General features: G+C 45.1%; 2 protein-coding genes across 2 annotated transcripts; one reads left to right on the forward strand and one right to left on the reverse strand.

Annotated features, from left to right (window-relative positions):
- Positions 1-5,627: 5,627 nt before the first annotated feature.
- LOC123119882 (1-acyl-sn-glycerol-3-phosphate acyltransferase PLS1) lies at positions 5,628-12,711 on the forward strand. Its single transcript, XM_044539845.1, has 11 exons — positions 5,628-5,888; positions 6,270-6,392; positions 7,467-7,506; positions 7,623-7,696; positions 7,781-7,840; positions 8,702-8,779; positions 8,857-9,015; positions 10,906-11,031; positions 11,233-11,325; positions 11,435-11,518; positions 12,261-12,711. Exons 1-11 carry the CDS (start codon positions 5,808-5,810, stop codon positions 12,465-12,467), a joined length of 1,125 nt encoding a protein of 374 aa, XP_044395780.1. The 5' UTR covers positions 5,628-5,807; the 3' UTR covers positions 12,468-12,711.
- A 2,459-nt stretch (positions 12,712-15,170) lies between these two features.
- On the reverse strand, positions 15,171-21,416 carry LOC123119883 (mitochondrial import inner membrane translocase subunit TIM22-3). Its single transcript, XM_044539846.1, has 5 exons — positions 21,049-21,416; positions 19,560-19,624; positions 19,384-19,456; positions 19,208-19,261; positions 15,171-15,726 (listed from the first exon to the last, which is right to left on the reverse strand). Exons 1-5 carry the CDS (start codon positions 21,299-21,301, stop codon positions 15,497-15,499), a joined length of 675 nt encoding a protein of 224 aa, XP_044395781.1. The 5' UTR covers positions 21,302-21,416; the 3' UTR covers positions 15,171-15,496.
- Positions 21,417-27,827: the final 6,411 nt, after the last annotated feature.

Here is a 27,827-nt window from a genome sequence, read left to right on the forward strand (position 1 = left end):
AAATCCATCTTTTGGAAATCTCGATGAATTGTCCTTAGCCCATCAGCCACCTCCTTGTCCTCTCCTTGGGTTAATGATGAACTCTTGTTAATGGAAATCACTTCATAGTTCATTTCCTGAGAATCTTACAGTGTCATCCCGTCAATTTGTCTGGCACCTTTTCTTCTCAGGCATCCTGAGTCTGAGGTTTCCTAACACCGATCAGATCTGAATCTCGGTCAGCTATGATGGTTGGAGCATATTTTCAAGAGTTATAACACTGGTCTTTATAAGACCCAGTAAGGTGATGTCATGCCTAGCACACCTGGGCGGAGTACCTATTATTATAGTATTCTTTTTAGCAAGGTTATCTATTCTTCCATGAGGAAATGGTAAGACTTATTCTATAAGTTGTTCCTGATGAATCATTTGAGTATCAAGGTCTGACCTTTGCTTGAAGACCATGTCTGTGGTACTCCAATTTTCAACAAGAACATTTGAAGCCCAATGCTAAATGTTTCTTACTCAATTATCCAAACACCGTTGTATGGGTAATATCATGAAATTTCTCTCCCCTTACCTAAAGGATTTTCTACTTTATATCCTGTCATGGATATCATGCTCTGCTTGTCCTTGGGAAGGATATACCCCTGAAATATGTGTTTAAACACATTTTTCTTTCCATTGTTTTGATTAAATCTGATAAACAATTTTCCTTTCCATTGTTTTGTTTAACCTTTCTGGTGATCTATATGATATAAGTAGTAATATTTCCCTGCTTATGTAAACACCTCGGTGTACAACCTTGTCAGTAAGACCTTGTTACTACTGTTGACAGCATTCCGGTAACCACCGATGGACGAGAACTTTGCCTATTGGTCCGCCTCGTTTCAACGAGCAGGAAAATGGTTCTCTTCGTCCCTCGCCCTTGGTACCAGCATTGTTGCCATCATAACTGGCAGGCTACCCTCTGACATGCCTTGCTATCATGACCATACAAGATGTCGCTGCCCCTCTTACTTTAACCCACATGGTGGGCCCATAACCCACAGTTCCATAGGATCAAAACCTAACTCTCCTGTACACCTTGTTGTCAAAGTTATTCCTCGCGCTTGACTTTGTATGTAATTCACGGGCCACCTGCCTAGTGATCTATACTCGTATCAGATGCAATGCTTATTCACATTGCTCTAAACCCCTCCAATACTTCGTTTTAGGCAAGGAACGATTGCCTATGCGCTTGAAACTTCTATTTTTGTACCTTCTTACTTTGCTCTCGATAATTTCTTAAGTTGCAATTCGAGAGTTACTTTCCGCCACCTTCCCCAATGTTATCGACCAGATAGTCAACCTTACAAAGGTCCGTTCTCCCGGAATACCCGCCCTTTATCCTTTTCGTAAGTACGATGAAGATCTCGAAGAAATGATGCCTACTTCATGATGATGACCTGAAGTAGAGAAATGAAGACATGAACGTAGTGGATCGACCACTTCGAGAAGAGTAACCAAGACCAAGAAGACTCGTTAGAATCTCGTAACCAGATCTTCCCCCTTACTCCGCCTCCTAAATCTCGGGACGAGATTTCTTGTAGTGGAGGAGAATTGTGACGCCCGGATAATTATGCGACAGTAAAACTCTGCTAATGATGCCACGTCACCTCCGTTACTGTTGCTAATCTTTCGTTAGTTCAAAACCGATTCAAAAATCAATTCAAAATATGGCAAACAACAAAAGTTTTCAAACATTAAAATAAAAATGTTCGGAGTGTGCAGTTAAATGCCTAGGTAATTATTGTGGAGAAAACTCATATTTAGAAATTGCCTAAATATTTTAAAGTGATTTAAAATAGAAAAGAAAATAACTAAAAGAAATAAAATAAAATAAAGCAAAAGAAAAAAACACACAAACCACTGGGCCAACCGTGGCCTAGTTGCCAGCTCAACTGGGCAAAGGCCCAACCGCCCCACACACTCACCTTATCCCCTCTCGCCCGAAACCCTAACCCCCCACTACTCCCACTCGCTCCCACTCCCTCTCCCTCGTCCCACTCCTCCTCTGCCTCCCTCCCCCCATCCAGATCGGATCGGGGCATTGGGGCCTGATCCTGAGCGCGCCTCGCCGTCGCCACCCCGACGCCACGCCCCATGCTCGCCGTCGCCACCCCGTCGCCGCTGGACCTCGTCGTCCCCGTCCTCAGCCCCGACGACCGCGCACGTCACCGCCCTCGCCGGATTCGTCAAGCCCCTCCTCACCGGACTGCCTCCTCCACGTCGCCGTCGTCCCCGACCTCCTCCTCGTCCCTCGTTGCCCCTGACCCTACAACCCCCCGTGAGGAACCCCTCCTTATCCTCTTCCCCCAATGCCCGCACGTGCCCTGCAACCGCGCGCCTTGCCGTTTGCATCTTGCTTCACCGGCGCCAGCGCCCCACCGCTGCCCACGCCGGGCCGCGTCCTCCTCCGCCCGGCAGCGCCAGGCCGCGCCCGCGACCCCGCCGCTGCTCCACTCCGCCCCTGGCCACCAGCCACCTCGCCCCGCCGCCGAGTCTCGCCCGCGCCGCCCCGCAGCAGCTCCGCGCCCGCGCAGTTCGCTCGCGCGGCTGCGTTCCTGCCGCCGCAGCCCCTCCTGCCTCCGGCCACCGCTAGCCCCGCCGTGGCCACGGCCTCGTCCCGCACCCGGGCGGGTTGCAGCCTCCGCCGCCCTTCCCCGCACCCCTGGGCATGCGCCCGTTCGGGCTGCGCCCAGCGCCCGCAGTACCGAACCCACTATGGCCTCGGGCCAATGACATGTGGGGCCTAGCCCCCAGAACGTTTTTAAAAAAGAGAATAAAAAATATTAATTAAAAAAATATATTGATTAATTAATTAATTAACTTAATTAATCATAATTAGATTAATCTAATCACTAATTAACTGTTAGTTAATTAATCAGAGTATGACAGGTGGGTCCCACACGTCAGTTTGACCCAGTCAACGCCCTGTTGACTGCTGACGTCATGCTGATGTCAGCAAACACTATTCTGGATAAGGTTGAATTAAATTAATTAATTAAATTCTAGAAAAAGATTTAAAACTTTAAAAAATCATATAAAATAAACCGTAGCTCGAATGAAAATACTTTGTACATGAAAGTTGCTCAGAACGACGAGACGAATCCGAATTCGCAGCCCGTTCGCCCGCCACACATCCCTAGCATAGCAAACACGCCACTTTCCCACTCTGGTTCATTTGTCCGAAAACGCGAAACGATGGGGATACTTTCCCGGGTGTTTCCTCCCTTCGCCGGTATCACCTCTTACCGCGTTAGGGCACACCTAACACCGTTGTTTGCTTTGTCATGCATCGCTATGCATCTGTTTGCATTGTATTCATTGTTTATCCCCCCTCTTCTCTTCGGTAGACTACGAGGCCGACGCCGCTGCTGGTGCCCCGTTCGACTATGGTGTTGACGACCCCTCCTTGCCAGAGCAACCAGGCAAGCCCCCCCCCCTGATCACCAGATATCGCCTATTCTTCTCTATACTGCTTGCATTAGAGTAATGAAGCATGTTACTGCTTTCGGTTAAATCCTATTCTGCTGCATAGCTTGTCATTATTGCTACAGTTGATACCCTTACCTGCAATCCTAAATGCTTAGTATAGGTTGCTAGTGTTCCATCAGTGGCCCTACACTCTTGTGTGTCTGCCATGCTATACTACTGGGCCGTGATCACTTCGGGAGGTGATCACGGGCATATGCTATATACTTTATACTATTACATTACTTATGATACTGTTCGGATATGGGGGCTGAAGGGGCAGGTGGCTCCATCCTGGTAGCGGTGGGCCTGGGTTCCCGACGGCCCCTGACTGTTACTTTGAGGCGGAGCGACAGGGCAGGTTGAGTCCACTTAGGAGAGAGGTGGGCCTGGCCCTGGTCGGCGTCCGCGGCTACATCAAAATAACACGTCTAACAAGTTCTTGGTATTTGATCTGAGTCTGGCCATTTGGTCTATACGCACTAACCAACTACGCGGGAACAGTTATGGGCACTCGGCGTCGTGGTATCAGCCGAAGCCTTCGTGACGTCAGCGACTGAGCGGCGCGCGCCGGGTTCGACCGCGTAACGTGACTTTGAAATGGAGGTTGCTAGGTCTGCTCTCCGGCCGCGTACGCAACGTGCAGGTGTGCAATGGGCGATGGGCCCAGACCCCTGCGCGCATAGGATTTAGACCGACGTGCTGACCTCTCTGTTGTGCCTAGGTGGGGCTGCGACGTGTTGATCTTCCACGGCCGGGCATGACCCAGAAAAGTGTGTCCGGCCAAATGGGATCGAGCGTGTTGGGTTATGTGGTGCACCCCTGCAGGGGAATTTATCTATTCGAATAGCCGTGTCCCTCGGTAAAAGGACGACACGGAGTTGTACCTTGACTTTATGATAACTAGAACCGGATACTTAATAAAACACACCCTTCCAAGGGCCAGATACAACCCGGTGACCGTTCTCTAACAGGGCGACGAGGAGGGGATCGCCGGGTAGGATTATGCTATGCGATGCTACTTGGTGAACTTACCATCTACTCTCTTCTACATGTTGCAAGATGGAGGTGGCCAGAAGCGTAGTCTTCGACAGGATTAGCTATCCCCCTCTTATTCTGGTATTCTGCAGTTCAGTCCACAGATATGGCCCTTTACACATATACCCATGCATATGTAGTGTAGCTCCTTGCTTGCGAGTACTTTGGATGAGTACTCACGGTTGCTTTTCTCCCTCTTTTCCCCCTTCGCATTCTGCTTGGTTGTCGCAACCAGATGTTGGAGTCCAGAAGCTGGAGATCCCGAGGATGATTCTACGTGGAGTTCGGCTTCGAGGAGTAGTTAGGAGGTCCCAGGCAGGAGACCTTGCCTTTTCGATCGTTGCTATTTTTGTGCTAGCCTTCTTAAGGCAAACTTGTTTAACTTATGTCTGTACTCAGATATTGTTGCTTCCGCTGACTCGTCTATGATCGAGCAATTGTATTCGAACCCTCGAGGCCCCTGGCTTGTATTATGATGCTTGTATGACTTATTTATGTTTTTAGAGTTGTGTTGTGATATCTTTCCGTGAGTTCCTGATCTTGATCGTACACGTTTGCGTGCATGATTAGTGTACGATTGAATCGTGGGCGTCACACTCATGTTGGCAACCAATAAATGTATCTTCTTTTATTCGTTTGCAAAACTATGTGAGACATTTTTATTTTTATTCGGCTTGTAAAACTATGCTATTTTATTTGGTTCAAACTATATTATTTGACTATGTTTAAATGCAAATTCATCAATGCAAAATAGGGCGGCCAGCCGGCCACGCCGGCACATATGAGTGGGCGCGTTGCCGACCCATATCTAAAACAGGGCGGACGCCGGACGAACGACAGACCCAAACGAAGAAAAAACGGACGAAATCACCATTCATTTGGGTCGTCCAATTAAAGTTGCTCTAAACGAGAACTATGTCCGTTTACGTGGGCCGGTTGGAGTTGCCCTGACATTTTACTTTTTGAGATAAAATACTTTGCAATTCAACAGGCTCGTGGAAGGAAACGACGAGACCCTGGGGCCTGTGACTTGTGAATGGTGTCGGGGAGATGAGCCCGTGAGTACTGTGGGCCTAGGTGGGACCATGTGAAGTGTCGCCGTTGCTTGAAATCTGTTGCATTTCATCTAGACCCTTAAGGAAAATGAAAATCCGTGTTGGTGTCCATCGCCCGGCCGCAAGCAGCGGAAAACGAACCCATCTTTCCTACTTAACCCCCGCGCTTTTCCAGTAATCCAGAGACACCGCGGCAAGAGAGGAGACGCGGCGGCGGCCATGGCGATTCCCCTCGTGCTCGTCCTGCTCCCGCTCGGCCTCCTCTTCCTCCTCTCCGGCCTCGTCGTCAACACTGTCCAGGTAACCTCGGGCGACCCGGGTCTGGCAATCGTTTCCTGTAATTCTCTGTGGCCCCCTTTCTAGGGATTGTGCGGTGATCTGGAGAGGTTCGCGAGCAGAGATTCAATTGTCTCTCGTAAATGTTTTCCTTTTAGTAGGTTCGAGTTGGTGATTTCATCATGCGTGCCCACGTTGCTTCTTCGCTTGCTCGGATCAAATATGTTTTGTTGGTGTTACGCAGTCCGATCTGATGCCATCATTTTGAGTTCAGCTGCTTAGTTTGGGAGATTGTTCAATTTGCGGTCTCAAAATTGGCAAATTTTGCACTTTGATCTGTTAATTGGCACTGGAATTTCCGTTAAGCCGTTCCTGGTCTCTTACTATATTTGCATAACGTTGCAGGCCGTATTGTTCTTGACGATAAGGCCATTCTCGAAGCGATTGTACCGGCAGATCAACGTATTCCTGGCCGAGTTGTTGTGGCTTCAGCTGATCTGGCTTGTGGACTGGTGGGCAGGTATTAAGGTATGTATAATATTGAAGCAAAAAGTCAACCATCTTTTCTTCTTTATACGCCACTTACACGTCAAATCTGAAGTTAAATCAAAGTGTATATTCACACGATCCTTCATTTTGGGCTACAAGGCCTCTCTTGTTTATCTTTTAAGTTGGTACATGGATAGCGACCTTAGGGTGAATTTGCTGCTTAATTACTTGCATAAAGTTAGATTGCATGCCTTTGGATGATCCACAATTTAATCTGGCATGATGATGGGCATTGCCTTTTTGATAAAAGGCAATGCTGAGGGTTGGTTGGATTGATCACAATCAAGACCATCAGTTAGCATATACCAGATGATTAAAGTCAACATGCTTTTTCAAAGTGGTTAAAGTCTGAATAGACAAGCCATCTTGTTGAGTCAACTGAAATTTGCGATGTCATTTGAGGATGCTTTGTGTCATGTTTTCAGTTATACTGTTGATTTTTTGTTTGCAAATCAACCTGAATAGCAGCACTAATATATATTTCAAAAGAAAAGAGTGATAAGGGTGCAGTATATAAGCAGGTTAGGGATGTTGTAGTGCCTTTTTTTAATACTCTGAGTGAACGTTTCAACGTTTTCGTTTGACAAGAACTTGTATTGCAGTAATCCGTACAAATTTGACCCAATGGTGGCATGTAATTGAACTGGTGCTGCTCCCTCTGTATCTAAATATAAGACGTTTTTGCGGTTTAAATTGAACTGCAAAAACGCCTTATATGTTGACACAGTGGAAGTACAAGATAATTATTTAAACTATGATGTTTTCCTCACTGTTGCATTAAACAGGAAGCAACTTATCTGTATGATCTTAACTTCAACAATCACTGATCAAAACACACTCACCCAATGCCACTGTTTTTTTTATTCAAGTGTGTGCCTCCTTGATAATTCAATCACAGTACGAAAAGCTCTTGTACTTAAATTTCGGTGGAAAGTTGAGTAAACAGAATTTTCAAGTGCTTGTTTGCAGATCATAAGTTGTTTGGACCTTTTTGAAATAGTAATTGATTTCACAACTATAGTTCCCTGATATTAGTCCGTGCAAATTTTGCAGGTACAGGTGTATGCGGATCCAGAAACTTGGAAACTAATGGGTAAGGAGTTAATGCCAATATTACCATTTGGGAACTGATATCATTTCATTATTCACTTAGACCATATTTAGAAAAGGATGTGTTTTGAATACGACCTTATCTGAAGAATTCTTTAGGCAAAGAGCACGCCCTTCTCATATCCAATCATCGAAGTGACATTGATTGGCTGGTTGGATGGATTTTAGCACAGGTTCTTATCACTTGCTAAGCATTATGTTTTTAATTATTAATCTGTTAAGTACATTATGATGAGTCGCCCGTGTTTGATGGTCAGCGTTCAGGATGTCTTGGAAGCGCAATAGCTATAATGAAGAAATCCTCAAAGTTCCTTCCAGTAAGTTAGCACGTACATTTCTATCATCACATTTGGTTCTACATTACTCATAGTTCAGTGATCTTGATAAGACTAAGGCAAGGGAAATTAATCAAATAAGATTACTCAAATGGAGAATTGTGCTAAAGTTATATGGTACACTACTATTATATTTAGTATTTCCTTTTGGCCATCATTTTAATGGCCTTGTGGTGAAGAAGAATGATGCCCTTTAAAAGGTCATCCCTACTGCTAGGTTCCACAAAGTGGAATTTAAGACCTTAAGAAGAGACCATCCCCACTGCTAAAATACAAACGAAAAATAGTATCTAAGAAGAGCAACCCACATTGTTTGGATATAAGATATGGTGTTTCTTAGTAAACTTTGGAGCGTCAGCAAACAGGCACAAGTCGATGCAGTGATAACTGGCAACCAAGGGTTGTCTGACAGACTGAGAGTTAATTTGTACAACATATATGTTGCCCTTGGTGACACTACTTCTGTCTAATAGTAATAACAGTAGTACTAAACTGTTTATAAGCTATTAAGCTTAACTGATTCTTGTAGAATATAGTCTAGGTTCAACTTGTGGAATCAGAACTACCACATTTGAAGAAAAAAAAAAGCAGAGCTAAAATAATTGAATGGATGCTATTTTTTGCTGGAACTAAGAATACTCACGTAATCGTAGCACTGGAGAACTAAAGCCGGATATCATGGCACAGATATAATACCTCTATGCATCAGACAAGCATGATCTCTATGGTCTGTGTAGTTTTTTTTATGGAAACTTCGACAGGCATTATCTAGAATGGGCTGCACATGCATTTAGCTGAAGAAAGTAGTTATTGATTGTGTCTTATCTTGATCAACGATTGCAGGTTATTGGTTGGTCCATGTGGTTTGCAGAATACCTCTTTTTGGAGAGAAGCTGGGCAAAGGATGAAAAAACACTTAAAGTATTTTCCACCTTACCTAATACTACAATGCCTTGCGGTTCATAGTAAATTAATGATATTTACACTCTTAAATGCAGTCGGGTCTTCAAAGGTTGAAAGACTTCCCCAGATCATTTTGGCTTGCCCTTTTTGTTGAGGGTACAAGATTTACTCCAGCAAAACTTTTAGCAGCTCAAGAATATGCAGTCTCACAGGGTTTGACAGCGCCTAGGAATGTGCTGATTCCACGAACAAAGGTATTTAATTTTTTTTCTTCCAATCTGAAATATCGGACTCTGTGCAGTACTAACTTTGCACATCAGATGTCAAATCTGTCCTTAGTTTTCTCTGTTTACTTGGTCTCATTTTGTACAACTTTTTTAATGCTTCGTTGTGACACGTATACAATTCTTAGATTTATCTTCTCTTTTAACAGAGTTGATTGCGCAAAACCACAGGTTTTTGGCTGTGTTAACACAAATGGGCAGGTTGTGGATATTTTATAAAAACAACCACGACTTCTGAGGTAGCCTGTAGTGCTACACCCAAACCTTTCACGGTGAAAATGACAGATAGAGCCTAGACACTCACGTCGAATTACTCATGCCTCATGCTTAAGTGGACATGGGCTGATGGGCTCCACAAGTCAGGTCCTCCTATTCTTTCTGTCTCTCATGCCAATGCCACTGTCTCGATCTCATTCTCATTCTCATCTCTCCTGATGTGACTGGAAGCAGCCATGCAGTGACCTTGATTCGGCAATTCTCTGGTCACAATTGGGAGCTGGGACCAGCAGCCATGGCCTTTGTCGGCTGCGCTTGGCTACCCACATCGGAAAGGAGGAATGGAGTATGGAATTAGGGGGGGTTGGTGCATGCAAAGTCCTGGTTTGCCAGAAACTCATGTGTTTTACTTGGAAGCGGAGGAGCGGGATTGTGTCGGGTGAGGGCTGGACAGTGGCAGATGGCAACATAGGTGGACTGTGGTGGCTCAGCTCCCTGCACGAGAGTATGCACGCATGGTCAAGAGGATGTGCATGGTCCTTAGGGAGATGCAGGAAGCAGGAACGAGTCTGAGGACATGCTAGAGATCGTGAATCATGGCGGCAGTGGTCAGAGACAAAGAAGATGACCTTGATGCAGCAATTCTCTGGTCCAAATTTAAATTAGGGGGTGTTTGGTTCAGAAGTCCTAGGACTTTTTCTAGTCCCAGGGACTAATCAAAAAAGACTCTCTAGTAGAGTCTTTTTCTAGTCCCTGTAGAAAAAGTCCCTCCCGTTTGGTTCCTAGGGACTTTTTAGGGACTTTTTCTAGTCTCTGGGACTAAAAAGTCCCTGAACCAAACACCCCCTTAGTAAGGGGATTAGACAGAGGATAGTTGTGAACGAACGGGAAGGTTGACTAGAGGCTACTGTGCTGGTTTGTCGCCAAATTTAGGATGTCCTTCTCCAGCTCCGACCACTGCCGCCGCCTCTCGATCTCCACCTCAAGTGAGCCTCTGGAAAATTCTTCTCCAAAATGCTCTCTTCTCCATTGATGTTTCCCTCTATTAATTTGACGCTGCTGCAACCACACGGGATAGCAACCAACGCGATCCGGGCTCACCACTGGTGACCACCAGAGCATAGCGGGTCGCCTTGCTGACAAGCTCCCAGTGGTTGCCCTCATCTGTTCCTCTGGTTGTCTCTCGTGCCGCAGCCCTGCCTTGCTGGCACATTGGCCTGCTCGCATGGCAACTAATTAACATGGCTGTGCTGACAGGTGGACTCAGCTGGTCAGTTTTATTGTCAAAACGACTCAATATTTGTCACCGCATCCACAAAACAACCTGTTGTTTTGCGCAATTGCCTCCTTGTAGTATGGTGCAAAAAATCTCGCCTTCCCTTCCAGTGGTCAAACCTCTAAAGACAACAACCTACACGGACACTGACTTGTGGTTATTTGTTACCGCCAAACCACCTGTTGTCTTGCACAATTAACTTCTTGTAGTATGGTAACAATAAACCGACATGAACACTTAGTCAGAACTAATATTTGGTTGTTTGATGCTGTGCATTTGTACATTTTTTCCAAAATTTATCTCCATGTACTTAGTTTATCCCAGAAGTGTCGTTATTCTAACAACTCTTTTTCATTTGAACATCTTAGGGATTTGTATCAGCTGTAAGTATTATGCGTGACTTTGTCCCAGCTATCTACGATACAACAGTGATTATTCCGGAAGATTCGCCTAAACCAACAATGCTGCGTATTCTTCAGGGACAATCATCAGTTGTAAGTATTCTAACTTCTGCAGTCTAGAAATTTACTAGCTGTGAACTCTAGCCATTAAATTTCTTGAAAATATTTATGATTAAAAAAATATATTCATAGAAACCTGAGTTGTTTTTCAGAACCCATCGGATTCTAGCTCGAAGATTTTGATTTGGTACCTTTGGTATTTCAATCATATTTACAGCTCCACTGTTATTATAGGTTCATGTCCGCATAAAACGCCATTCAATGAGTGATATGCCTAACTCGGATGAGGATGTTTCAAAATGGTGCAAAGATATATTTGTAGCAAAGGTATGGAACTAATAATATTAATTATAGGAAACTATGATCATATAATGTGTTATTGTTGGAACAAACCAAGAATTGGCTGATGTGCTACTAATTTTTTTCCCTGTGACAGGACGCGTTATTGGACAAACATATAGCAACTGGTACTTTTGATGAGGAAATTATACCAATTGGCCGTCCAGTGAAATCTTTGATGGTAAAACATAACTAAGGCACCACTTTATGCAATATCATTAACTTTTGACATAAAAAATCTGCGTCAATTATTACTCCCTCTGTTTCAATGTGAAAAACCCTCAGCCCACCAAGCGTGCATGCAAAGAAAACATTAAATCTGAAGAAGTGCTAACTAAACACGATCATGCATACCCCAGTTAAATTCCATGCTGCAGCCAAGCCTCTTCTAAATCATTAAAGTAGGTTTAAGTTGTAAACATTGTATTAACATACCGATTCTTGCTGGACAATTATTTTGAAACGGAGAGTCCAAGGGCAAGGGCAGGGACAGTTAGAATGGAATGGACGGAGTGGATGTTAAGAAACAAGAATAGTATGCAGTCACATGTGCCCTTAAGGTCCTTTAGCACCTTGTAAGATAATGTGACACTTATTATCAAACTATTGACATGTACAGAATTAGAATAGTGCCTTTGAATAGAAAAAGAAGCGGGAAAATGCTCAATTCGATCATGTGACACGCCACGACAACATTATTCGTTTTTCCCACACAACTACAACATGACAGAATATTTTTCTCTTATTCTTAGCATGCCATAGGTACGTGGGTACATCTGCATATGTGTGCAGCTCTTCTACTATTCTGCTATGAGAACTTCTAAGATTATGCTCATGCTCTTTCAGAATAAAATGGGAACTCAAATTACCATATACAAATAGCTTATTTCTTGGTCTCACTTGAGTTCTTGCTGTTGGTTCAGGTGGTCCTGTCTTGGTCATGTCTCCTCCTATATGGTGCTCATAGATTCTTACAGTGGACCCAGCTCTTGTCGACGTGGAAAGGAGTGATCCTCTTTGCTTCTGGATTGGCAATGGTAACCGCCGTTATGCATGTATTCATCATGTTCTCGCAGGCCGAGCGCTCAAGCTCTGCGAAAGCAGCAAGGGACCGAGTGAAGAAGGATTGATAGCTCGTGTGAAATTCAGTCTATAGGGGAACTGCCAATTTATTATGTTCAGAATATATGTAGACACAGGCTCCATGGGTCAAATCTAGTATGTCCTTGTTGTCCTCGGTAAGAGCTTCAGGAATTTTGTGTGGCGAGAACTGTGAGCTTTCTTCCTTCTTTCTCTACTTTGTAATGACTTGTAAAGATTTGCTTTGCCATACCAGGAATCGCTGCTCGAATTTATCGAAGCTTTTTTTTATCAGACTGTTCAGGCAATCCTTGGTACAGATTGCTATTGCCAACCTGGTTATTCTGTGCTTTGGTGTCGCTATGACATCGTGTTTGCGCTGGCTCAAGGAGGGAAATGCGAACGCCAAAACTTTTTCACCTTGTGGCCAATGGACGAGCGTGCTAAGGACATCCCATCTCTTTGTTCTGGTTCCGACCTGATCTTGGACCAAAAGGTTATAGATGAGGTGTTCTTCCAGTTCCAGGCATATGACTTGAGATATGTATGCTGTGCATTGAAGCGGCACTCTACAATGTATTAGGGCAGTCCCAATGCTACACCGTGTGCTATATATCTTGGACGCCAATATTGGCTGACGTCAGCTCCTAGGCCATCTCAGTGAAGGATCGCGGCTGCTGCGTATGTACGCTCGTCTTCTGCTGCTCGGTGCTTGGTCATAGGTGGAGCGTACATAAGCGGCCAATTGATGGAGCGAAAGAGACAGACGAAAAAAAACAGCCACAGCAGAAGCTGGATGCTATTCACCTTCCTCGCTCACGTTTCCATCCCCGTCACTGCCCAGCGCTGGTGCTAGCAGGAGGAGGATGGCGGTGGCGCTAGTAACAGATGGGCAGGTCTTTGTAACATGGACGACGGGTATAGAGTGTGTGGTCTCACGGCGCTTGCGAAGCGATGTACTAGAGTATGATCATACTTTGTGGAATTGCAAGTCGATGGAGGGAGGCGCTCGCGAAGTGATGTACACTAGAGTATGATCATACTTTGTGGAATTGCAAGTCGATGGAGGGAGGCCCTCGCGAAGCGATGTACTAGAGTATGATCATACTTTGTGGAATTGCAAGTCGATGGAGGGAGGCGCTTGCAAAGCGAGGTACTATAGTATAGTATGATCATGTTCATCGTGAATAGGTGAAAAATATTATTTTTTTGAGCCAAAACCGTAGAACAATCATTCTACAGTATTTTTTATATTAATAAATAAAACAAAGTACAATTACAAAGGCTATAAGTAGCCAGACTAAAGAGGATCAACCAACACCAGTTTTGGGAAACATGGAAAAATTAGAGATTTTGTACTATCCAACTGCTAATCAAATCAACTTTCTTCTGCTTTGCTCGAAGTCTAGTAATTGCAAGTCCTTCTCTGAGATAATGCTTCCATGTTCCATAGTGCATCGGTGCCTTTCTGAAAATTTTGTCATTCCTGGTCATCCAGATGCTCCAACATCCCATAATCACCACCTCCATAGCAATATCCTTTGGTATTTCGCGAGGAGTGAACAAGACCTCATCATAGGTCGATGTACCTCTATGTTTATTAGGAACAATCCTATTCCAGCAATTCCAAGCAAACTGGCAGTCCCAGAAGAGATGAATGCTTGTTTCTTCCATAGCCTCAGCACAAAGTGCACAATTATAATCATCTAAGTGCATGTTCCCGCGCTTAATCATATTCCTTGTGCTTAATCTGTCATGGAGTAGTAACCAGAAGAATATTTTGTGCCTTAGCCTGCATGCAGTTTTCCAGACCATCTGAAAGATACTAAGTGCTTGGCTGGGACCAGTAATTGCTTTATACATGCTCATAGAGGAGAATTTTTGTGTGGTGCCACCCATGATCCAAGAATCTCTGTCTGCTCTCTGTTTGTGAGTACCTCTTGAAGTTCATTGAACTGGTTGAATGCTTGGAGTGACAGAGGTCTATGGAAAATGTGGCTTAAGTCCTCATGCTGTTGGGCCTGTAACAGAGTGATGTCTTTATTGATAGCAAAGAGTGTAGCTCAGGGAACAGGGTGTTCAGAGGGTTGTTCATCCATTTATCTGTCCAGAGCATTATAGTATCTCCTCTACCAGCTTTGCACTTTGTATGCTCTTTGAATGTGGGCAACAGTTTCAACACATATTTCCACCAGAATGATCCAATCAATTTATCTCCTGGTAAACTCTTCTGGTAATATGTCTCCCAAATAATATTAACCCATGGCATGTCTTCTCTATTGAAGAATTTGTGCAGAAATTTCATGAGCAGGGCTTGGTTATGAACCTGAAGATCTAGAACCCCCAGGCCACCATGGGATTTAGGTAGACAAACTTTATTCCAAGAGATCAATACCATGCCTCTTTCCTGGGATCCAAATTTTCTCCAAAAGCAGTTCATCAAGTAAGAGTTAATTTGTTTAAGCAGTCTTGGGGATCATGAGAGTACACATGAAAAAGGTTGGCATGCTTGTAAAGACTGACTTGAGGAGTGTAAGCTTATCTGTTTTCAATTCTCTTCAGCATTGGCATATAGTCTTCAACTTTTAGTTTGGTAGAGCCCGGAAGTCCCAAGTAAGTGCGAGGCCAACACAGATTCGAACGGGGCAAAGAGAAGTGGTGATATGGATGGATCGTTTCTCGCATTGGAACACACAGGCACATTTGCTAGTAAACTAAAACAATGGTATGCAGTTGCGTACTCCTGAGAAAAATTTAAATAAAATGACAATCCTTGATAATTATCAGTCTAGTCTTATTCTGAGACCTGATGAAACATTACCGAGTACCCGTCATATACAAGAGCATTCGCTAGTAAAGGACTATCACAAAGGTTCAGGCAATCTGCTGCCCAGGTTATACACGATTATTCATCAGGTTGGACACCAGCTAAGCTGATTTCCTTCTGGAGGGTAATTTGCAAAACTGTTCAAAGGCAGAGTAGAATGATCATCCTTCGCGATACACTAAACTGGAAACAAAAAGCTCAGCTCGATGCATTTACATGGACAGATATCAAAGTATCATGCCCCCAGGTCCTTCAGCTTTCTCGGAACTTTGACAAAAAGTTTTGAAACGAAGAGAAACCTTCCATCGCATCGTGCGGCATGTTAAGCGTGAAGGGGGGAAGAACACTCGGGCCAGCCTTCAGATCCTTCAGGCCAGCGGCTGACGGTAGCGCAAGCGCAGGTTGCTGCCTATTGAGCTTTTCTATGATGTACGAGAAAGTTCCAAAGGCCAGACAGCTCTGAATCAGAGTTTGCGGTGCACCTGCAACAGACAGCAGAAAGTATGGTACTGAGGTGATCAATACATACGAAGCAGTTTATTTATGCTACAGGAGCGAAAACAGAAACACTAACTCTTGCCCCACTTCCTACAAAAAGCACAAAGAGAAGTTGTATTCTCAGCACAATTGGTGAGGGACTTCTCAATGTATATCCGTACAATAAATGACCAACCAACAGCAAATATATATCTGTACAATGATCACTGGTATGCATGAGTTGATCTACATGCCAGACATGATACAATAAGGAAGAACTGTTTCTTCCTCCTCCCTCCCGCGTCGCTCCCGTAGGCGACGGGGAGGGAACCCTAGCCACCGGGCTCCTCCTTCCCTGCTGCCGCCGAAGGGCACAACCGAGCGAAGCCCGGCGGCGGCAGGGCTTCTCACCTCCTCACGCGTGGTCCAGGGCGCTGCGATTTCAAGGGTCGTGGTGCTGCCGCTCGGTGTCTTCCGCGGTGCCGCTCAGGGTGTGTTTGGTTGGGGTCACCAAGTGGAATGTAATGGGCCGGTTCCGCACCCAAGGCCCATTCCAGTGTTTGATCTGTCGAAGGAACAGGGAATGGCATATTCCCTGATTATGCCGATCCAAGCGATTCCCCCAATCGAGCGGCAAGGTTGTCAGAATCGCGATTCCGCTATACGACTTTATGATCCAAACTAACCCCTTTGATTCTACGATTTTGGTTAGTAGAATCTACGTTTCTACGATCCTAATAGTTAAGATTCTATGACTGGCAATCCTACCATCAGAGCTCCGATCAGATTCAAAATCACGATTCTGACAACCTTGTCAAGCGGACCAAGCGGAACGCTCATTTCAGCATCTCTCCCTCTCTGGATCTGCGACGACGGCGAGCACTCACACCTCTCTCCCTCTCCGGCAACGGCTGTCCCTAGCCTCCCCCTCGTCTCTCTGTGATGGCGTGCAGCAGCAGCGGGCGGTGACCTAGCAGCAGCGGCTAGGTACAAGCGTGGCGACGATCAAGCAGCTGGGCGGCGGCTGTAGTGGCCAGCTTGGGCAGAGCGGCGGCAGCAGAAGGAGCAGCAGCTCATGGGCTGTGGCAGTGGCTGGTGGTTGCAGGTGGCGGCCTCACCTGCTGGGCGGCAGCCAGGCACTGCACGTCTCGATTTGTTGAGCGGCACATGATGAGAAATTGGCAGGCGGCGGCTACACCATGGAAGAGAATCAGGCTCTGGTCCATCGTCCTCTCTCCCTTGTGTGTCTGCTAGACTAGTGATCCTAAATGGAAATTTGTACATGCTTGTTCTTTCCTTTTGCAACTACTGTAAATTTGTGTGTTTGCTAGACTAGTGATCCTAAATGGAAATTTGTACATGCTTGTTCTTGCCTTTTGCAACTACTATAAATTTGTGCATGCCGTGGACCATTTATTGATGATTCTTTCTAACCTTGTTAGTTAAATATGATTGTGTATAGACTATTGATGTTATTTATTTGGCATGACTGTGAAGCAAAACATAAATTGTTGGTGATGAAAAGAAAATAAAACATTGTTTTGAAATTAAATAAAGTGCTTCCGAAAATACAATTAACGTTGCATATATAGCCAGAAAAGCAAACACTAATTTGAACATTTCTCATTCCATTCCATCAACCAAACACTGAGATGTAACCGTTTCATTCCACCTCATTATTCATACGAAACACACAGATGGAACCATTACATTCCATTCCACTTGATTCTTCAACCAAACACACCCTCAGTGTCTTCAGCGGTATGGCTGGCTTCTGGGCGGTGGGGCGCGCTCGTGGTGGCCATGGCGGCGACCTAGGCTCCGCCCAGATCTGGCATTCGGTAGCGGCTAGCGGCGCGGGCCGGTGGCTTCTGTTGTGCCTAGGACGGCAGTGGCTGGCGACAGTGGCGGCCCAACAGTGCTCGGTCACGGCGGCTGCCGAGACTTTGCCTTTCCCTACGGGCACGCAGGGCGTGCGAGATGGTGGCCCTAGGCGGGTTACGGTGGGACTGGCAATTGTGTGGGGTCTCAGAGGATGATGCGGCCGGTGATGCCGAGGCTGCCCGGCGACTGGAAGTGCCGGTTCCTAGGCAGGTCCCTGTTGAGATCTGGAGGAGCAAAATCTTGACGGGGTGCTGGCTGCCGCTCCCTCCGGAGGTTCTGCCAGCAGGTGGCTGGCGCGCGAGCCCAGGTGCAGGGGTTGGGTGTCCCCCGGGACGGGCAATTTGTTGGGCAGCCGTGGCGGCGAGCTGCCCGGCTATGGCCCCCCTCCGGCCGACCTTGTGGTGGGACCCAGAGGGTAGGTGGGAAGGTGTCTTCCTTCGGTCGGCGGCGGCCACATGTTATGCCATCGGTGAGAGGTTTGGACAAGGATGCCGAGGCGGCAACCTCAGGTGGCGGGCTACTCGGTAGGCTCTCCGACGGGTCTACGGGTGGCACAGTGGTGGTTCTGCTTCTTGGTCGTGTGGGCGGCGAGAGGTGTTGCGGTGGGTGGCCTTGGCGTCTTCTCTGCTGTGGCAGCGAAGGGATCTAGTTATGGAGATCCCGGCTTCGTAGCAGCGGCTGACTTTGTTACTTCTTCGTGCCTCAGGGTATCAACCGGGTGAAAGTTCTGTGCTTCGTCGCCGGCGGCGACGGCGTCCTTGGGTGCTACTTTCCTCTTGAGGACGTTGTCGCAGTTTCCCCCTACCAGGGTTTCGAGTGAAAAACTTTGTTCATTCCATCGGCGACGGTGACGCTTTGCGCCGTTTCCTTCTTGAGGGCGTTGCCTATCGTTGGTCGTGGAGTGGTGTTGTCTTCAGGCCCTCCTGTATTCTTGCTCATCTTCGTCGTGTCTTTCCATCCGATGTATGTTGTCCGTTATTTTCTATGTTCTACTTTGTTTGAGGGCTTACTCACCATCATGTATCGTTCACGTCCAGCCATGTACTTGTGGTTCGTGCTTTACCCTCCATGCCAGCAATTGTGCATACATAAATGGATCCAAGGGGGCAAGGCAAACCAAGGAAACAAAATAAAAAGCTATGACATCAAAACTGTAAGAACTAAGAAAAAGTGTCATGTAACACCAAACTAATTCGGAAATCATTAGCAACATGCGGTAAACCACGAGAGATTACAGAAGCAGGTGAGCAACTGATGGAGAATTCAAAACGATCAATTTTTTAGCCTGATAGAACTTGCAACTGATGCGAGATATCTAACCACGACCTAAAAGGCTATGTGTGCTCTCAAAGCAAATCCCAAGTCCAGAAACCACCATGACACTAGCACACGTTTGCAGCCAACACTGGGGTTGCCAATCAGGTAAGATCTTTTATCCAAATATGCACACTAGGCAACTAGAACAAAACAGGCAAATCATTCTCACACTTATTGTTAAACTACATTAAACTATGTCAAAACCATAGTCTTTGGGCAAGGTATCCAGGAACAACGTGTAAATTTAGATAGTTCCAGCTATTAATTGCATTGCTATAACTTTACCTGGAAAACTCAAAGCAAGGCCAGTGCAACAGCCTGCAACTCCTGCGTTAATAACTGCAGACAAAAGATCCACAAGTCAATGGTCATCCTTGTCATTTTAATTTTATACACCCTAAGTACTTCAAAAAAGGTAGCAGGCTAGCAGCGCAATCTTAAAGGGGGCATCAAAGACAGACCGTCATCTTTGCCACGTAGCTTTCTCAAAGAGCAAGAAACCAAGCTTTGAACGCCGGCAAGAACAGCAAATATCTAGAACAACAGAAATAATTCTCAATATGATGGTTAACAGAGAAAAATCTATTACAAATGAAGTGAACATTGGTATCCAACAATGAACTATGTATCATCATACCTTAGCAGAAGAGGCAGCGTCAGCAAATGAGCCTTTAAACCCTTTTGTAGTAACCAAACCTTTTCCTAAAAGGTCACCAGATATAGTTAACATAACAAAGAGATAATTGTTGTGTTTTGAATAGAATGATGACACACAGCAGGGCAGCCTGACAGCACGTATGCCAAACAAAAATATTGTGCACAATAAACATACAAGGCTGAACCAATTCCAATTTACAGGTAGCATTAAATGATTGAATTGATTTGACATGACCACCAGATTCACTACCATATTCCATAAAAGATCTACGTTGTTATATTCAAGGTGGTAACGGCCGTAGCTAGATAGGCTATTTTTGTTATCCGCAAATTAAGGCGGCATTTAGTTGGTGATAGGTTCATTGGGCCTCAGCCTGACTGTCAGTGGTGGAGTGCACAAAGCAGTAATTGGTTTGTTTATAAAAAAATTAGACCAGTAGTTAAGTATCACCCATGCATGGCGAGCAACTTAACATGATAACAGCCGCCGCCAAGCTCCATACATGCCTCCTTTACTAAGAAAGACCCTGCATGAGAATGCAACGTCGGGACCATCTAATCTACCAATTAATCACCAGGTCAAGGTAAAACAGATTTGACAATTGACATGCTTTGGATTTTGGGCATCCAAAAACTTCTATGGATGACAGTGAGACACAAAATCCAAATATTGTATTCTAAAATTAGGCGTGTGCGTGAACCTATTTCTGTGCCCAAACCACTGGTAACAGATTAGCAACCAAAAACTGAGCTAGGTGTGTAACTCCATTGTTTCTTTGTGAGTTGCTTTTACTTTAGTTCTTAGTCCATAACAAGTTGTATGAACACAGTAAACATATGAGTTGAAAGTGTGTCCATATCCAGTTTGGTATGTTTGTGTGAGCCAAAAGGAAGTTATCTACCAAATTTTCTGAGAAAACCCGCACATGTTCTGTCACAATTTTTTCATTTGGCAGCATTAGCAAGTAATTTTATTTTATTGCAAGGAATAAACACATACTGCAGCTTCCAGATAGGTACGTATGCATGCAGCCAGGCCTTAAATCAAGTATAAACGGAGCACAAAAAATTTGGTTTTGCCAACATTTCTGAGAAATTTCGCACATGTTTCAATCTAAGTAACCACGTGATTGTTCATGAGGAATAATTATTTGCGGTTAACTGTAAAATCCATCAACAATTTACTCCACGATCCTCGGTGCCAGTGTCACACAAATTCAACAAAATTGCTACAAGTTCAACTGTCCTGAACATGTAATTATAATCAGCTGCATGAAACAGATTAGACAAACACCTTAAGACATAACCTTATCGAATATAATCAAATCTCATCTCCTGCCCGTCAAAAACCTTATCAAATTACGAGAGGCCTAGAATAGAAAGGGAGCCAGCCAGGACCAAAGATCGCAGAGCCCTAACCCTAACGGACGTGTCGAGCCGAACGAGGAGGTGGAGGGACGGGGTGTTACCATATCCAACGACGGCGCCGACGAGGGAACCGGCGGCCGACTCCCAGGCGAAGCGGAGGAGGCAGACCCCAGGCGCCGCGGTGGCGGCGGAGAGCGGGCTCGGATTCCGCGACACGGAGAGGCGCGTCAGTATGGGGTTGGCGCGGGGGCCCCTCCGCGGCTGATGCGGGGACTCGTCGGAGGACTCGGCGTCGGTGGTGTCACCGCCATCGGAGGAGTAGTTTTCGTCCGGCTTCGGGTCGCCGCTCGCCATGGCCGTCGGTCGTGCTCGTGACACTGCTGTTCGCGTGTACGCGCGCGCGCGTGTCCCTTAGCAGCAGCAGCTCGTCACGGGTACAGTGGCAGTGGGACTTGTATTCGTAAGATTCAGCTATTTGCCCGTGCAATGCGAGCAATGCGTTTTCCTCTCGTGACAGGGTCATGTTCCGACGGCTCCACTTTTTCTTTTTCGGGGAGAAAAAGAGTTTATTTCAAAAATAGAGTTACATTGCAAAGGCGAGAATTCCTCGGTACATGGAGGCTCTCTGTGTAGCCAAACACCAGTGCTACATTCAGTATGACTATATCTCGCTAAACAATCTGCCACTATATTCTGAGAATGATGAAGATTTTGCGAAATAAACTCCCGACCTCTCGTATGGCTAGAATCTCCAATGTCAAATGTCCATATGAAGTCCGAACTAGTGACCCATCACAGAAGATAGTTAGGGCATGGACGAGTCTGACTGCACAATGACGACCGGAAGTTCCGTGTGTTGCAGGGCTAGCGCCATGCCCTGCATCGTAGCGTGAATCTCTGCTTCTAATGCATCATTGCAGTGGAACAAATACATGTAGGCTCGTCGATGACCTCTCGATCATCGATGGTGAGGGGGGCGCCGGATCCCGCTCATGTGGATTTTGTAGTTTTAGGTTTTGGTTTGTCCGACGTCTTGGCTTTGGCGACGATAACGGTGGCACTGAATAAAGTTCCTGATTTTTCCCGGCGAGGCGATCGACTAGCCTCTTTAAGCGGGGATGTCGTGACGATGGCAGCATCGCTGTGTTGAAATGTGTTCTCTGTAGAGGCATGGTACTTGGGACACGGTCCAGAAACGGATGCAGATAGTGGTTTGCATTGACGACATCCGAAAGACGAATCGTGTGCTAGGCGTGGTTGATGGCTGGCAGGTATGGTCTCATCCTCCAGTATTTTTGTCGTGCAGGGTCCAGATCTAGAGTTCGATGGCGTATCCGGGTGCTACCTCGGTCACATTCTTTCAACTGTAATGGATATGCCTTTGGTAAGACACTTTGGAGGCCCGTGAAGCTTCATATTAGCGACGGAGACACATCGGGCTCGGCTGAAGGGGTGATTCGTCGTATTTTCCTTTGGCGGCGGCTGTGGTGGTGCCGTAGGCAGGTGACAGGTAGTGGAGTCATGCACAGGGGTTCATCGATCTTGATTGTAATTTTCTTTCTTGGTTGATGGTCTTTTGTGTAAAGGCTAGCGTTCTGTTATTGTTCGGTTTTGTCAAGTCGGTGTCTATGTGGCTCGTATCTTCACCTTTGTTATATGAATGAGACACGACTACTGTGAAAACAATATGATCACTCTGTTATCTCATCTCGCAATCCCTCTATAAGTATTTGTTAGTGGCTTCACCCTTTGTAAGATAAATGGGTCAATTGGGCTAAAGCGGAAGAAAAACCTGTATCTATTGATGGCGAGCCCAAATAATTGAAACAAGCAAGATACCATCTCTTCTTTAACTGATCTAGACAGAGCAAACCTCAACTGATGCGACCAAAGAGCAAGTGGCTGAACTGCTCTTCCTTGCTATGAATAAAATGGAGAGTAGGACCAAACTCTTAAAACTCTAATTACCAATATCTTTGGATACGTAGACCAGGAAGAGTTCCTCCAATCTCTTTAAACACACTAATTGGGAAAGTGGTAGGTGTCTATTAATGGCTATTCCTAGCTCGGCTCCGATGAGATGTAAACATAGAGGAGCTCAATGTTGTTTCACCAATGTGTTGGCATTATCTTATTCCTCATTCATGGAGGTTTCCAACCACAAAGGCTTGGCCTCGGTTGTGTTGCCACAACGGTTCCACCAAGTGCAAGCCAACTTATCCCACTATGTCTCATTGAGCGCAAAGGTCAAACCTCGCTCAAGGTAGGTCTTGGCATGTAGAAGGTGATATGCAGACCTTATGCAAACTCTTGATTCCTTCGCAATGCGAGTGTTGTTTCGTATAAACAGCGAAGATATGGGGTATCTCCCATAACATAGTCAAGACAATCACAAACATGGGATTGGTCTGACGACCTTATACCAAAGATCGTTGTGCCAAAACACAGTCGACGCCTCAACTTGTTTTTTAATAGGTTCAATCGACTTGTTGAAGCGCGACCTAACCTATGTTAGGAGAGGTGTCGAGGGGGGTTCAAGCATCAAGTTGGGTCATGGCAAAATCTCCGTAGACGAGTAACTCAACACCGAGGCACTCCTCGCATCATCATTTTGAGGGCGAGAATAACTCCTCGAATCCAAACTATGGCTCACTCCTAGAGCTCTAGCCCTCTCCCCTTGAGATTATTCCGATAATGGGGAATGAGTTACATACCCATAGGGGCTTGTATGGCTAGGGTGTCTCAAAGCTAAAGAAAAAAATGTTTTGCGGTTGCAAAAATTTGGGATAATAAAAGAAACGCGAACAAGAAGATGTACCCCAATGTTCAGTCCCTTGGAAGGGGGTTAGTCACTGTTGGAGAGGTGGAAATTCCATGAAGGAAGACCAACACCACAAAGGCTCGCCTTCTTCTCCTTGATACTCCTATATCACAACAAAAGCTATTCTCAACCACTCATGCTAGATCTTGAGGTGGTCTCCAAATCTACAAACTTTAGGGCAGATCACAGATCAGTTTTCTTGCTGGGAACTCCTACCGCGCCTAGGAGTCTCCTAGGGTAACAAGATCGACGGGAAAGCTTTCAATTGGTCTCTGACCATCAAATTAAATGTGAATAACCAGTCCTCCTCTCTTTGAATCAAGAGGTGCTTTTTCGGTTTTTGTGCGTGCTTCAAACAAGTTTTGTCTTCTCCATATTACCATATCTCTAGTGTCAATATATATATATATATATATATATATATATATATATATATATATATATATATATATATATATATATATATATATATATACGAGGAACTATCGAAGGTGTCCTTGGGGTGATCTTGTAGTTCCTACGGGGTGGAGACAATGGGGTCGGTCCATGGATTTTCCTTCCTATTGCTATATTTCGCTCGAAGGGTTATGGATTAACAACCTTTATTTGGTTGTATTCACATTCATATTAACCAATCATAACAGCAATTAGGTGTGATAGTTGGCTACTCTTTTGAGTATCTATTTATTTTTATTGGTATCTATGGACTCTTTTTAGTCCTATGAGACACGACTGAATGAGCTATTTTACCTCAGGACCTCCCCAAGAGTATCGCCACCACAATAGAGTTTAACCACCAAATTCAAGATGGATTGGTGTGGTTCCTCATTTCTTAAAATATCCCATATATGCACGAGAAAATGAGGAAGAGGACAAATATATCCATCAACTCACCCAAACCACGAATCCAATTAGTAAAAAAAGAAGTGGATTTGTACTTGGATGAAACCATGTCTCAAATCTCTCCACAAATTCCTCGAGCCGGTTAAGGCAATGGTCATTCATCCCGTCTGACAGGTGGCCATCGCGGGCAATCAGTTGTTACAACGATCAGGTAAGGAGGGAGGGGCATGGAGCTAGGAAAGCAGCATAAGTTACTATCATGGGAGCGTTTTCAAAAAGGTTGCCATGGCGGCCATGTTTGTTGTCATGGCACGAGTTTCGGAAGCAGCTCAATTTCAATCGAATCGATCATATATTTGGTATATGGTTATAAGATTTTAAATTACCACCAATTTTTGTTCTAAAAGTGAAGCCATCCTTAGGATCGGTTTGACCAATGTTTGTTTTGCGGTGTGCATTAGTTAGGGGCAGAGAAAGGAGTGCGTTCGCCTCCCTCCCAAAAGTGATGCCAACAGTGATGAATAGTCGCATCCATGAACGGGGTATGAGTGGTCGTGTGCATGGAAGTTTGGCATCTGGACAGCTTACCTCGAGTCGTAAAGTTCGTCTCAATGTTCATCTTGTTGTGCGAGTCTGTTGTTATACATGTAATGTGTACTACTCAGTCTTTTTTGCTGATCTTTAATTGAGATCTTATGATGGGCGTTGATTGAGATTTTATGATGGAGGTGTATTGGTTGTTCTTATTTAGTTTTTCTGGTCCCAAACCATGTAACTATATGTGTATTAGGCTGCCATCTATTACGTTTTTGATAATACATTTCTTACGTGTGATCGTTGACGTATGTTTGGTCTTCTGGTTGGGCGTTGTGCCTGGATGTGGTTCACTCCCTTGTGATGTTGGCGGGGGTGTGACGCTCATGGACCTCGCCTGGCTATCCCGTCTAGAGTTGGCTGGTGATGTGCTTAGTGTGGAGCGGGTATTTGTCCGCCCAATACGATGGACAAGGGGCTACCAGAGGGGATAGAAGGTCCGTGTTTTGTTCACGCCTTGCAATGCTGGCGGGGTACAACACTCATGGATCACACTTGACTATTCTGTCTAGAGCCTGCTTGTGATGGGCCTGACGGGTATAGAAGGCTCGCTGCTGGGACTAGCCAGTTGGTCCAGATGTTACGCATAGAGCCATCGACGTCATTGCCCATCACATCGCGCGATGAGTTCTCGTCCGCTTGTTGTGTACCATTCGGACTCATCGTTTTCTTTCGTCTTGTTGATCCCTCTCACCTTTATCTTCCCCATCATGTGCGGATGGTTGGTTTCGTGGCTGGCCATTGTGACTGGATTCGATGGATTTTTGAACACCATTGTGGTCGGTCTGTCGTCCCTTACCCGGTAACTGATTGTGTCTGCTAGACGCTGCCTAGCGATGGGCTTTGTGTTCTGCTACCATCCAGGTCATCGGGTATACACGCGATTGATTTGTTAGTGGGTAAGTGATTTCAATATAAAAGTGCATCTAATCTCCGGGTGGTTTTGGTAATTCATCACATCATATACATCATTAAACTAATGCCTACTCAACAATTGGATATGAATGTGGACCCCTTGAAATGCTAAGGATATATGTTGGTGACAACTTGCAAGTGCCCATGGTTTAGTTTAGCTTGCTCAAAATAAGAGTATTGATCCCACAGAGAGCACATGAATCAGTCTTTGTCTCTTTAAGGTTTAAATAGTAGTGCCCGCAAGTTAGATCTGGTCCAAAGCTAAGTGTAATGGAATAGAACTATAGGGTGATTGTGGTAAATAGAGAAATAAACTAGCAACAGTAAACTAAAGTGACGCAAGATGTAAGTGAAGGTTGTTGAAATTGATAGGCTAAAGCATTATTAGGGAGTCCGGATTCCACACTAGTATGTGTCTACACGACTGATGCCTAAGCATAATCCTACGTCGGATTCCTAAGCCACTTTATATGTTTTTATTTGTGGGCAGAGCCAAGTATAGAAATGTGCATACACGTGGCGGCCTCCTATCACGTACGCCAGTACCATTCATCCCCACTCCGGTTACTAAATGATAATTAAGGGCTTTTCCCCCGAGGGCACATCTTAAAAAGCGGTCTCGTATACCCCTTGCTGCATGATGCCCACAAGTACATGGATTAATCGTAGTAATTTTGATAAGTAAGAGTGTCGAACCCAACGAGGAGCAGAAAGAATTGATAAGTAGTTTTTAGCAAGGTATTCTTTGCAAGTGATGTAAAGTAGTTGTGACAGATAGTTTGATGGCAAGATAGTTCATATCAAGTAACAAGGTGCAACAAGGTGGCCCAATCCTTTTATTGCAAAGGACAAGCCAGAAGTACTTATAATGAACAAAACATTCTCGAGGACACATGGGAATTTCGTCTAGTTAACTTCATCATGTTTCATTGATTCGCATTCACGGCTTTGATAAGTTGTTTTGTGGGTGGACCAGTGCTAGGGTGTTGTTCTTACTTGAAAAAACAACCCACTTATGATTACCCCCTCTCGCAAGCACCCGCAACTACGAAAGAAGAATTAAGATAAATCTAACCATAGCATGAAACATATGGATTCAAATCAGCCCCTTACGGAATATCGCATAAACTAGGGTTTAAGCTTCTGTCACTCTTGCAACCCATCATCTACTTACTAATCCTAAATGCCTTCACCTAGGCCCAAGCATGGTAATGTGTCGAGTAGTCGACGTTCACACGACACCACTAGAGGAAAAACAACATAACACAACGTCAAAACATTGAACGAAAACCAAGTTCACATGGTTACTTATAACAAGACTCCTCCCATGTCCTCAAGAACGAACAAAACTACTCACAAATCATATTCATGTTCATGATCAAAGGAGAAAAATATATGATTAACAATCTGAACATATAATCTTCACGAAGTAAACCAACTAGCATCAACTACAAGATGTAATCAACACTACTAGCAATCCCACATGTACCAATATGAGGTTTTAGACAAAGGTTGAATACAAGAGATGAACAAGGGTTTGGAGATGAGATGGTGTCGGTGAAGATGTTGACGGAGATGAGTCTTCCCACGATGAGAGGAATGTTCTTGATGATGATGGCTTTGATTTCCCCCTCCCGGAGGGAAGTATCCCTAGCGGAATCGCTCCATCGAAGAGCAAAAGCGCTCCTGCCCAGGTTCCGCCTTGAG

This window comes from Triticum aestivum, chromosome 5D (genome assembly GCF_018294505.1).
Source record: "Triticum aestivum cultivar Chinese Spring chromosome 5D, IWGSC CS RefSeq v2.1, whole genome shotgun sequence".
In the NCBI taxonomy this organism is placed as follows: domain Eukaryota; kingdom Viridiplantae; phylum Streptophyta; class Magnoliopsida; order Poales; family Poaceae; genus Triticum; species Triticum aestivum.